We start from the raw sequence: 12,678 nt of genomic DNA, 5'->3' as shown, positions 1-12,678 counted from the left end.
ACAAAGAAAAGAAACAGAATACCAGAACGGGAACCGAGGAATTTAAATCAACAGTCAGATAAAGGATTGCTTAAGGGTAAGTTTTGCAGTTGAAAGGCTGGTATTTTGTTCCCAATCAACTACTACTACCTTCTTGCTGATGAGAAGTTTTCTTACTCCAGAATAGCTAGTTAAAAGACTAATCAACACAAGAAACTAAGCAGACATGTTTTTCTTTATGTGAACATGCACAGCTGTCCATTAATTTTTATGGAAAAAGCAACTTTGTCATGTAAAGACACACACAATTTTCTTAAGTCTTTCTGTGATGGGGAAACCATGAATTTAAGACATTTAATCAAGTTAGTTTGCATTGCAATATTAATTCATCTAGTTTTGATAAAGGAGCACTTATAGAATCAAATGCTATAAACTAAAAGACAGGCTAGAAAGGTAATTTGTGTGGGTTGGTTTGTGTTTTTTTTAAATGTCTATGCTAGCCATCCCCAAAATACAAATGCTTCTTTATAAAGGCATGGAAAAGGTGGAATGACTTATCTTAAAGTTGCTGTTCTGAAAATGTGCACACATGTCACATGTTACTAAGGAGTGAACAAAATAAAATACAGGCAGAAAAATCAAAATTAGAAACCAACTGTGTAAGACAGGCGTTCATCTTTTTACAAAGTCATTCTAATATGCTGAAGAAATAAAATTTTACATCTATTACAATATAGACTATTGCAATATAGGAATATATTACAATACACACAATTTTAGACTACAGAACTGCAACACTAAGAAATGGGACAACTTGAATACCAAGCTGGAGAAGAATAAATTATTCAACTTATTCTAGAATTGCAATACAGACCAAAGAGCAAAACATGCCCTTCCAAGGATGCCTCATTCCTCCTCCTCGCACTGTAAGGAGTATGTGGCAAAATATTCTATTTTTTAAGCCCCCACAAATAAATATGAACAGTGCCAGCATCTAACAGCCAATGGACACAGCTAGAGGTGGCAGAAAGTGTGAAGATAAGATGATCTCCTCACTCTAAATTTCAGCTCCTTTTGCCAATTCCCAGGTGCACTACAAGAGGCTTCAGCAAGAGAACACTCACCAAATAAATTAAGGTCAAGGAAAATGGCAAAAAAATTGTACAATTTAAGCTAGACATAATAGACCTGCAGGGGAAAGGAGAGAAACTACGTTTAAGAATCATCATTTATATCAGAAGTGTTGCAAGATCAGTATGTAGATAAACAAACACACAACAGAACCAAGTATTTAAGACTAAAACATGAAAACACTAGCATTGCATGGCAATATGAAACAAGCTGCCAAACTTCATAAAACATGTAGAAGAATTAGCAGTTTTACAAGGACTCTTCAACTCCGGAAGGAACAGAAAGCCACATATTTCCAAAACACCAAAATAAACATGATCTTTACTCTTGGTAATTTTGTTTCCCCTTGGAAAAAACAGGCAGAATACTATGACAGAATGAGCATTTTAAAAATCTGTTTAGCTTGCTTCTAGTGGAAAAATTAGGAACACTAGATATAGATCTAAAGCCTAGTTTTGCTGTTAACTTATGTCTTTTTTTACTCCAAAACACCAAATGCTGTTTTGTCAGTTTTATCATCTTCTGTATTATTCTTACATTATTTCCCCCCTTTAACATTTTTTTTTTGCTACATAACAACCTTTACTTATCATGTTGTCCCTGCCGCAGACCAGACACTGACTACATCTTTGCTAGCGCTTTTCTTGTATTTGCATCTCCTTAATGCTGCTGCCCAAGACTCTGTGCCCTTTGGTTTTTTTATGTCTTTGAGATACTTACAAGCAAATAATGGAGAAGGACATAGCATCAGCTATGACTTAAAAAATGAAGAGTAAAGATATGTCAACACAAAAATCTTAAGTAGAAGAGTATTTAATCTGTATTTTAAACGCCACTGAATATTGAGGCTAGAGAAGCCTGAAATACCAGGTATTTCAGACTTAAATGATTCATTACAGTAAACCTGACTGGATCACTGAAATTATACTTATAAATAATGTCATATTGCATAGTATAACAACTGATTTACTAAAAGAAACCATTTGTGTCACATTTGACAGCTGCTTGCTGCAGACAAGGGAAAGAAAATCTTCTCCTCCTAGCTGGTGACTTACAGTAAATAGAAAGTAAATACATTCATCAGTTTGATGAATGAGCATATCCTGCAGCTATTCCATGTATATTAGATTGCTTATTGTTCTAGCTAATGGGTCCATCATTCTGAAAATAATCTACTGTCTCCAACATTTCCCCTATGGTTAAGTTGGCATTCACAAGCATGTAGTAGGGAGCAGTCACAGAAGCCTGATGTGATCTTCCAATTTAAAAATACCGTTCAGAAGCAGTGATTACTCACCGCCCAGGCAGCATGAGTAAGAAAAGGTCCACAAAGTTCTGTTTTGTAACTGAATTCTCTCTTTTACTGATAACATGACTAGTGATTCAGAGGCAAGAACCAAATCTATGTATAGATATATGAGAAAACTAAGGATCTACACACATAAAAATTTTTTAATCTAGTCTTCAATAGATCCCCAGCATCTCCGTGTCTCACAGAATATACTGAAGGAGTTAATATCAGAACGTTTCCAAATAAAGAAGCAACAATCTAGTAACAAAATACCTCCATCCCTATTTCTGCACTTCTGCAAAGATGGAATATTTGCCAGTTAATAACAGATGTACTGGAGTCTCAGTAACAAATAGAGAGACTTAGAGGTAATCGACAAAGTAACTGTGAAGAGGCTATGGTGAAAACAGACAAAACCCACTAACTTGTTAACAAAATACCCAAAAAATATTCACCCAAGAGTTTTAGAACTCAGGAATGAATCAGATGAATTATTAACCTTTCATTTAAAACTGCCATCTTCAAACTCCAGGCATCAAGGAAATCTCTAAAAATAAAAAGGACTCCAAGGAGATTCAAACAGCTCTGGCTCTATGAGCCTGATGTTCATACCAAGCAACAGAATACACCCAAAGGTCAAATAGGTAGAAAATAATGGGAAGATCTGCCTCGTAAGAAGTAGCATGGCTTCTGCAGAGGGAACCTCTTGGGAGCTCTCTGAAGGGGTCAAGAAGCTTGTCAAGAATGGTGATTTGGCTGGCAGCCTCTGGATTTCCAAGTAAGTTCTGTCAAAATACCTCAACTAAAGGCTTTTAAGAAAACTAAGGAGCTACAGCCTAAGAGGAAGGGGCCCAAAATGGAGAAATAATTCTTAACCACAAATAGGGAGGAGCTGTTAAATGGCCACGTCTCAGAAGAGTGGGATGTCACTGCTGAAATTCTTTAGGACCCCGGGGGATTTGTTTTAAGATACGATCTGCAAAAATGGGAAGAGCAATGAGGTCTGAAAGGTTGCTACTGGTGCAAAACTATTCAGGGTAATAACAAGAGCAGACTGAAGAGCTGCACAGGATCTTCCAAGTCTGAATAACAAGTAATAAAATGGCAAGATGAGATTCAACTGGTAAACACAGGGAGAACAATTTTAGCATCAGATATAGAGTGACAGCCTCTGAGCTCACAAGCAGGATCTTGGGGCTTTGGCAGACAACTTCAGAAAAACATCAGCTCACCACTTGGCAAAAAATCCAAAGTCAAATACTGGGGGCCACTGGACAAACAACAGAAAATAATTACACCACTGTGCAAATTCTGGTTTGCTCATATCTTGAGTAAGTGTAGTTTGGATTCACTTATTGCTAACAGGACACAGTATAATTGAAAAAGGTTTAGAGAAAGACAAAAGGAATGGCCAAAGCTATGGACAATTTCTGGACAACTTCTGACCAAGTAGGCTGTGACTCTTCTAACCTGAAAAAGTAAAGTGACCACGTAGGCAAAGCGTGACTGATGTCTACAAAATCACCACCAGCACGGAGAGGCCAGGCAGGATCTAGGAGCTGTTCAATGAAGCTGTTAAGACCAGGTCCACACCAAATAAAAGGATGCAGAGGAACACAGACTTACAGAACTCTCTGTAAAAGGACAATTCTCATACAAATTTTTTACACAATATCAACAGAGGCTAGACAAGTATGTGGAAAAGAGGTTATTACATACACAAACCATGGCTGGCTGAAAAAGAAGCTTATATATATAATTTTATTATCTTTTGCAAACTTGTTCTCACAAATTTCACTTAAATATCCTACCCAAGGCAAAAATTAGTAGACAAATTGTCTGTGTTTTATAAACAATGTATGATTTATCAGGACACTAATTAAACACACAGTAATTACTTTTAAGCAATATTCCACTTGAAATGTTGTAAAAGCATGAAATGTCAAAGGGATTTGTGAATTACTTCTTATTCAGAAACCCTGTTGTAAGGCCTGGAATATGATCACATGTGCAAGCCTAAGATTGCAAATACTCAGAATAACGAGGAAGATAAAATTACCTTCTCAAAAGTCAAGTTTCATGCATGACAAGTTGTCTTTTAACTGTAAGAGGAATTAACTCCAGCACAAAGGACTCTTGATTCTATTTCCACTACCAGTAAAATATTTCATAATTCAATTGGTATGTTATTAAACAAATGTTTATTTCTGTAGCCTTTATATTGTGGTAATGCTTCATGGTTCAAGTTACCCCCATTGCATTATCCTGAACCCTACACACATACAACAAAGGGAGAGATCCGGCATCACACACACGATCTCTGCAATAATGACACAGTAAGGCACAAAGGAATCAACATTAATTATTTAGTCTGGAGAAGAGGAGGCCGAGGGGAGACCTTATTGCTCTCTACAACTACCTGAAAGGAGGTTGTAGTGAGGTGGGTGTTGGGCTCTTCTCCCAAGTCGTCAGCGATAGGACAAGAAGAAATGGGCTCAAGCTGTGCCAGGGGAGGTTTAGATTGGATATTAGGAAAAATTTCTTCATGGAAAGGGTAGTCAAGCATTGGAACAGGCTGCCCAGAGAGGTGGTGGAGTCCCCATCCCTGGAAGTGTTCAAAAAACGGGTAGATGTGGCACTTGGGGACATGGTTTAGTCTAGTCTACCCTTGATTGGTTTAGCGGTGGACTTGGTAATGTTAGGTTAATGGTTGGACTGGATGATCTTAAAGGTCTTTTCCAACCTAAACGATGCTATGATTCTACAATTCTATACACCGATCACTAACGTACAAGGATATAGGAATTTATTTACATGCAAGTTACTACCAAAACATCACATTGCTCTTACCTTGAACTAGATCTTGACTTGACATCTTCCTTTGCTGTCCTTTCACTACTAGCATCTTCATTGTTGTCCTGTTTTTTCTCACATAGTTGTTTTCTCTTCTCCCACTTCTGCTGACTTGAGATGCTTTCTGCTTCTCCTTGTAAGTCATTTTCTGCTCCTACCTGTGAACCTGAGGTATGTGCCAGGCACTTAGAGGAGATCGGCAGTTTTTGCTCTTCTCTGCCAAAGTCTCCTTCTGCTAACAAAGCAGAAGTTTCAGGTTTTAATGTTTCCTGTGCAGGGACTGAATTGTCCAAGTTATCTACATGGTCCATTTCCTTAGACTTTACCAACGTGTATGAAGCATTTACAACACCTCCTGCAGAATGTTTAGTCTTTAAACCTTCAACACTGTCCTCCCTGCTGTCTTCACAGCTGCCACAACACACACAGGAATTAATTAGACAGTTTGTGGCAGCTATACTGAGTTTATGGGATTCATCCTCCTCCTCATTTGCTAATGGATTAGCAGATCCAGGAACACAACTAATAGCTGCTTCTGGAGTTGTTACTGGGGACTCCGAGCTAGAGGGAGATTTAGGATTGAATATTACAGTAGCAGATATTTTCATTCCCCCTGTCCTGTGAGCTATCACTTCTGCTGTTTCTGCATCATCAGCATACGCATCCCAGCCATTGAGGTATAACTGTGAGTCTGGACCTTCTAGACAGCTGCATGAATTCTGAACTGAGATGCCAGACATCTGTTTGCTATCTTCAATATTGTTATTATTGCTTAAGTCACTTTCAGCATCTTTTAAACACAAAGTTTCCTCTGTCTGATGGCCATTGTCATACAGCAAAGCATCTCTGTATTGCAGGTTCTGTTTTGAACTGTGGCAAGGGTTGTTCACCCAAGCAAAAGTATCACTTACTGAATCCAACCCAGCAAGAGCTTCTCCTGCTCCATCTAGGTCATCCATAAAAAACACTCTGTCCTCCTCATCAGTTAAATTGTCAAGATGGTGTCTCGTTGGTGAAGCTTCTGTGCTAGAACTATTTCTTAGGCTAGGTCTGTGAGCTGGAGACTGACAGATGCTTGGAGGGGAAAGCAGAGAAGACATTTCATCTCCGACTCTGTGTACCATCCTATTCAGCTGTTCCAGCTCCTGTTCATCATACTGCATAGAACAAGCCAGCTCAGCCTCTGTGTTTTCAGCCTTTGCTGAAAGCTCCTTAGCAGGCAAAGTTGCAGTTATGCCCGGTGTAATGACAGAGGGTACTTCAGGATCTGCTCTGACAGGAAAATCCACATCTTGAGAGATGCAGAGGTTACGTTCCAGTGTGTGCAGTTCATCCTCAGTTAGTGTCTGAAGTAGATCCCTGAAAATAAGGAATACACACATCACTTTGCATTTACAATCATAAAAGGCACCGATGTTACAGATTTTTAAAAAAGCTTTTACTGTTAGTACAGAAATCCAGAACCTAGGGGCACAGAGTACTATCGCCTGTGTAACTCAAGGTGCATTTGGCATTCATATTCAGAACACATGTGATTGCTGATGCCTGAATTTGAGACTACTCATGCAAATTCAGGGTACCAAATTATTTACATCCTTGCAATGAAGCCCCAAAATAAATCAAAACACACGCAAAAATGGATCTTTCCCCTCCCCATTTACTTATGTGAAAATGTTACCCACAGTTAGATATATTGTCATTTTAAGTTTTTAATTCACAAATTTGACTTTGATTAGTAAACCAATTTGCCATCCTTCGTATTAGATTCTGAAAGTTATTCTGCAAAAGAGTACCACAGGAGTTTCACACCATTACATCCTCAGATAAAGAGAAATCGTTAAAAATAGTAGTATCATTTATGCAACGCTGATGCCTTGGAAGCCTGTTCACTGGAACAGGGATTGGAAGTTAAGTTGTCGCTCTACTGCCTCAAACACGTCAGTCAGTCATTAGGGAGCTAAGCTTCCGCATGATGTTAAGAAACAGGCAGGCCTAAAAGCAAACATCTAGGTATTTACTAAACTATGTTTTCTAGAGACATGCAGCATCCCCAGTGTTATCAAGTGTCCTCAGTATTGCAGTTTAGGACTACGAGCACCTAAAAACAAAGTGTTATTTGAAGCTGTTATGTTTAGGTGCTTTATAATTTTAACACAAATCCATAGACACAGCAGCACTTAAAATTTTAAGTCTGAATTTGATTTACGCTATGCTTCTCAATTAGAAGCCACATGTAAAAATAATAATAAGACATCCTCTATCAAGAATGGCTGTCAACAATTTTCAAAGACCAGCAAGTATATTTTAGCATAAATGAAGGGATGGGAAAAGCAAGACCTCCTGCTTAAACAGAGGCTAGGAGTCCTCATGTGTTTAGAAATCATGGGCTAGCAGGTGATATACAGCTGGCATAATAATAATAACAAAAACCCCCCAATAATAATAATAGTAACAATATGCACATATTAAAAGAATTCCATTAAAGAAGTAACTTCAGTCTAAACAAGAGGACCAAAAAACCATTCAACACGTCTCATATTTGATTTCCAGTCAATGGCTTGCATTCTTAACTTGTTAACTCAAAGACCAAATATTTTTTCAAATACTATCACTAAACGATCAAATTGCCAAAAAAATACATTACTGGTATCTGACTTGTATATCAGCTACCCTAATATTTTTAAAAAAGATAACAGTTTAGATAAGCATGCTTAAGTCAGAATAAGTATAGAACATACATTGTTATGATTATGTACATTCCATACAATTAACATCTTTATATTTAAAAAAAAAATCATGCTTTTATGTAAGAGTTATATGACCCTGAAAAAAATTCTAAGCCTATGGAAGTACCACCTTATAAGAATAATCACACCATCATATCGTCCCCTTTTCACTTTCTTCCACATTCTCTAATAGAGAAATATTTCTTTAAATCATTCCATATGCATCTCCAAGTCTGAAGTTTGACAATTTTTTCAATCATAAATGAGTAAGAAAGAAATGGGCAGTCTTTGTTAGACGCACTTAGCTAATAAGGCTATAAACCAGTATTGCTATCTGGCACGCTAGAACATTTTAGAAGACCTATACATTCCTTTTTTTTGTCTAAACAATATATAATTATACCATCTCATTACTCATATCTTTTATTGAAACAGTAATCAGTGTCTGTAAGAGATTAAGCATTTTAACAGCATCATAAAAACAAACTGACAGAGAATGGTTTAAGTTTTAAGGTCAACATAAAAATAGCTGCATTGTTATTGTTTATTTTTGAAAGAATTATACCAGTATAATCAACAAAAGCATAGAAGCCATGAGGCTTTGTATTATGAATTTTCAGTTTGTCAGTTTTTACAGAAACACTGTGATGTAGGATTTTATAAGCAGAAACAAAAGTAATGTGGGATTTTACAAACAGTTGGGTTTTCAATTTAAAAAAACCACAACAGAGTAAGCACACAAACACAACAGTGAAAGCTTTAAGCTTGTCCCTCACCTATGCAAAGATATTAAAACTGTAAGATATTTCTGGGTCAGGCCAGGGTCCATCAAGTAGAGAAGCTTGTCTCTGACAACAGATTCTAAGGAAGAGCATAAGAACAGGACAAGCACGCAGTGATCCCTGCTGAGTGCATCCTACTGGCTTCCAGCAGCCTGTAGCTCAGGGATTTCTGAACCATGGTGGCAACCTTTTGTTCAATAATCCTCAGTGAACTTTCCTTGCATGGATGAAAATGTGTGTGTCAGGAACTGATCAACAGTCAACTGCTTAAACATCAGCTACGCGTCTCTATACACCAGTCATACCTCGTCTCAAAACACGAGATAAGAATTAGCAAATTCTACAAATATAGACTATACCAGCAACATTCACAGGAATTTGCTTTCCATCCAAGCTCATCAGCATAACTGGGAATGAAATGGGCCCAGGGAAAATCTAAGATTGAATCCTGACTTTCAGCATCTAGTCTGGGGCTTTGTTCAGTCTCCAGAACATTGCAGAGCAGCGCCTGGGACTCCTGGATGTCTGGGTGCCCAGAGCTGCTCTGCTTCCTTTCTGAAGACACAGAGAGCCTGACTGCTCAGACCTATTCGAAACAGGTTTCACATATTCACTGTAAAGTAAGTGCTGGAAATACGTATTTACTTTATGCTGGCCGGCTTCATTGACTTGAGTAACAAACTCTTCGTTTCTGCCAATAACACAACCTCAAAATTTAAGAACAATAGTGTGCAGTTTTGAGGATAAGTAAAGAAAGCTTGATTCAAAAAGAAAAAAAAAAATCAATTAAATCAGCCGACAGTCCTCGTATCTTTTTAGGTGAGTCAGCTCCATACCGCCTTGCAAGAGCTGCTATACATCATCAGTTGGATTACATGTGGTAGTCTACCAACCCTGTTATTTCAGTAGAGAAATAATCCTCCTTTAAATTCAAAGGCATATGCTCAATTTCCCAACTCAATCACCAGAAATTTTGCTATTAACAAATACAGCTTGTTCTGAAAGAGGCTCATACAATTATCTTCAGTCCTCTGCATAAAAAGCCCCTCAACTCACTGGGCTGTTTTGAATACAAGTTTCCTTGCAAGGTGACAAACGTTTGATCAACAGTTATCTTTTTGATATACCGTGTATTAGATTATACAGCATTCACTGCCAACATTAGAAACACTGCATGTTTTAAAATGCCTATGTAAATATTGAGAATAAAATTAATGTCAACCAGTGTACAGAAAGAAATGCTAAATCTCACTGCTGAAAGTTTAAAACTAAACATCAGGCATCATTATTAAACTGTAAGGTTTAATTAAGCTGTAACTACGTCCACAGTTCATTTCCTTTCTGCTGAAGCATCTGTAACTTGTCATTGGATCCAAGCGAGCACTGTACTCGTATGGAAAAGAAGAGTTGTTTCTTCTGCTTTCATTATTCAGAAGCTGCAGGTAAAGAGAAGTTCTGCAGCCCACCCTGACAGCAGCAGTGCGCTTCCTTCTCACAGAGCCTTTAGAAAACACTGAATGTAAAAAAGGCACTTGTTGGGGTTTCACCTGCTTTTACTCTTTTTGGCACAGTATCACAGGAAGGCAATCTAGCCTTGAAAATACGAGGCACATTTTTCTTCCTGGGGCTACAGCCACTGACAGAAAAACAAGGCAAGTTCTTAAGATGTACTCTGCTTGTTACAAGAAGTAGTAGAAATTTACTCTGCCTATTGCAAACCCAATAAACATATTTTACTCTACTGCCAATACCCAGGGTGCAGAAATTACTTCTTCAAAGATCTGAGGCCAGATGTTCATTTAAAGACAAATTTGGCTGAATAGAGGACCAGGGCCACAAAACCCCACGTGCACTGATCTCACACATTCTCCAAGCCTCCTTCATTAACTTTGCTCCTATTCTGACTAGAATTTTAAATTGTCTGTTTTCAGAGAACAGCGTTGTTATTGCCAGCCTGTGCTTTAGTTCCTGCTCTGAACCGTTGTCTTGATGGAGCTGCCACCATCAGAACATGATGCGGGTACAGGAATCCAAGTTGCATCCTCCTGCTTCCGCAGCGCTGAGCTGAGTTCAGCACAGCAAAGCCCGCAGATCTGCTCCGATACCTCCACGCTGAGAAACCAACATTAATACGGCAGATACCACCAGTACTCCTTTAGTGCAAAAGTTTAAAATCAGCTCAAAGTTTTAAACACAGCCATCTTGGAAAAACTAACCAGTTTCCCCCCAATCACTGTGCACACTTTCAAAGCATACGGGTTCCACAAGGTCCCCCACATTCTTTAACGCACAACAGGTATACTGCATTTGATTTCTAGTCAATGATACAGAAAGGTTTCAGTGTACTTAAGATGGTACGATCCTCTGATTCTGCACCACCAAAATCCATAGGGGCCCTGCCATTAGATGTAATGGTCCAGAAATAAGCACCAGGCAAGCAGAGGGCTCTGAAAAAAAGGCAGAATTAAGGAGTACTGCAAAAGCCCAAGTTTGCTCACTTCTGAAAATCTCCGTATAGCAGCCTCAAATGTATATATAGTATAGGTAACATTTTATCACAAGAATGTTCACTGTCACAGGCATCTAAATTAAACATCTATGCATACAGCAGATGATACACTTTGTAGACTCACTAGGCAGATTACAGTAGTTTGGCAGAAATGGTTCAAATGCCTTAGTTAAAAGGAATAGAGATAACGCTACTATATAATTATGCATTGGTAGATGTATAAAATTCCAATTCTGATGTTTTCTATCTGAAATAAAAATCAACACAAGCACCTTGCTTAGGTATTAATTAAAACACTCAAAGCCATCATTTGCTGCTCAACCTTTCCAAAAGCTAAAAAAGAACCCTTACTGCTTTTGCTCAGAGTCTCCACAATCTCTGTTGTTTTCAAAGTTGCCAGCCACCAACACAACATCAAAAATTTTCATAGCCGATAGATAATTTTCTCTGCTAGTTCCAATTTACTTATGTGGATCCACATAAATACAGTGGTTGTCATTGCCTTTAACAGGAGGGATGTTTTAGGATAGTACAGATTAAAAATTACCTGTAATCCTACAAAATAACCAGCTGTATATTGGTGTTGTTCCACGAGTTAAAATATTTAGTTGGCTACAAAGTTATAGAACTTTATGGAGAAATTTACTGGGATGTGATCATATCCTGCAGTAAGATGTTGTTCTGTTTCTTACAACAGGCACACAACTGCAACACAAGATGCAACTATAACAGAAGTCTACTTGAATCTATTTTCATGCCTTAACTATTGGTGATGGAGTAGAGAAAGACTCCTGGAAAAAAATTATCCCTTTTTGCTGGGGACGAGCTCAAATATCGCATTCCATCTTCCCTTACAGGTTTCTGTGAACATTCTCACTGAGTAGGAATTGCAGCCTGATGACTTAAAAATCTGTGATAACCAAAAAAAAAATCCTAGACAGCTTAGGTACTTTTAAAAGTAATTTAGTTATCCTACATGAACTGCACACTTATTTGTATCTCATTGTTATTTTCATTCAATGTATTTTTCATTCAAGAATATTACTAAAGGCTGTTTCTGAGCCCAGCTCTTTCAAATATTCAAGCTCCTTGATACTCCTTCAGTTCAGAGACTGCCAAGAAGTAAGATTTCACATTACATCTTAACTTGCTTAAATTCTGCTCTGATAGATGCTACCTCACTAAGAACACTTTGCAAACTTTTTGTCTGCTAGACAACTGAAATCACATTTTTAATACTCACTTGAAAGAATAAATAAGTCTTAAAGTATATCAGAACTTTTTCCAAAGATGAATCTGAGTCTTTTCATTTTTTGAAGTTTGCATTGAAAATTGTAGTTATTGAACAAACAAGCATTTTACTAACATGTTTTCAACCCAAGCATTAAGTTCAAAGTAACTGAAAAT

The 12,678-nt window shown here is 37.8% G+C and overlaps 1 protein-coding gene across 5 annotated transcripts in view; it reads right to left on the bottom strand.

Moving 5' to 3' along the window:
* The window catches only part of ZFYVE28 (zinc finger FYVE-type containing 28), an 81,800-nt gene that overhangs the window by 34,997 nt on the left and 34,125 nt on the right, over window positions 1-12,678 (bottom strand). For 4 of the 5 annotated variants that reach the window (XM_075709104.1, XM_075709105.1, XM_075709106.1 and 1 more), the window contains one exon: window positions 5,252-6,613. In XM_075709104.1, the coding sequence (XP_075565219.1) occupies window positions 5,252-6,613 (1,362 nt within the window). The remainder of the gene's footprint in view (window positions 1-5,251; window positions 6,614-12,678) is intronic. The other variant, XM_075709107.1, reaches the window with a different exon arrangement.

Source organism: Pelecanus crispus, chromosome 4 (assembly GCF_030463565.1).
Source record: "Pelecanus crispus isolate bPelCri1 chromosome 4, bPelCri1.pri, whole genome shotgun sequence".
Classification (NCBI taxonomy): domain Eukaryota; kingdom Metazoa; phylum Chordata; class Aves; order Pelecaniformes; family Pelecanidae; genus Pelecanus; species Pelecanus crispus.
This window is presented reverse-complemented; position numbering and strand designations above follow the sequence as displayed.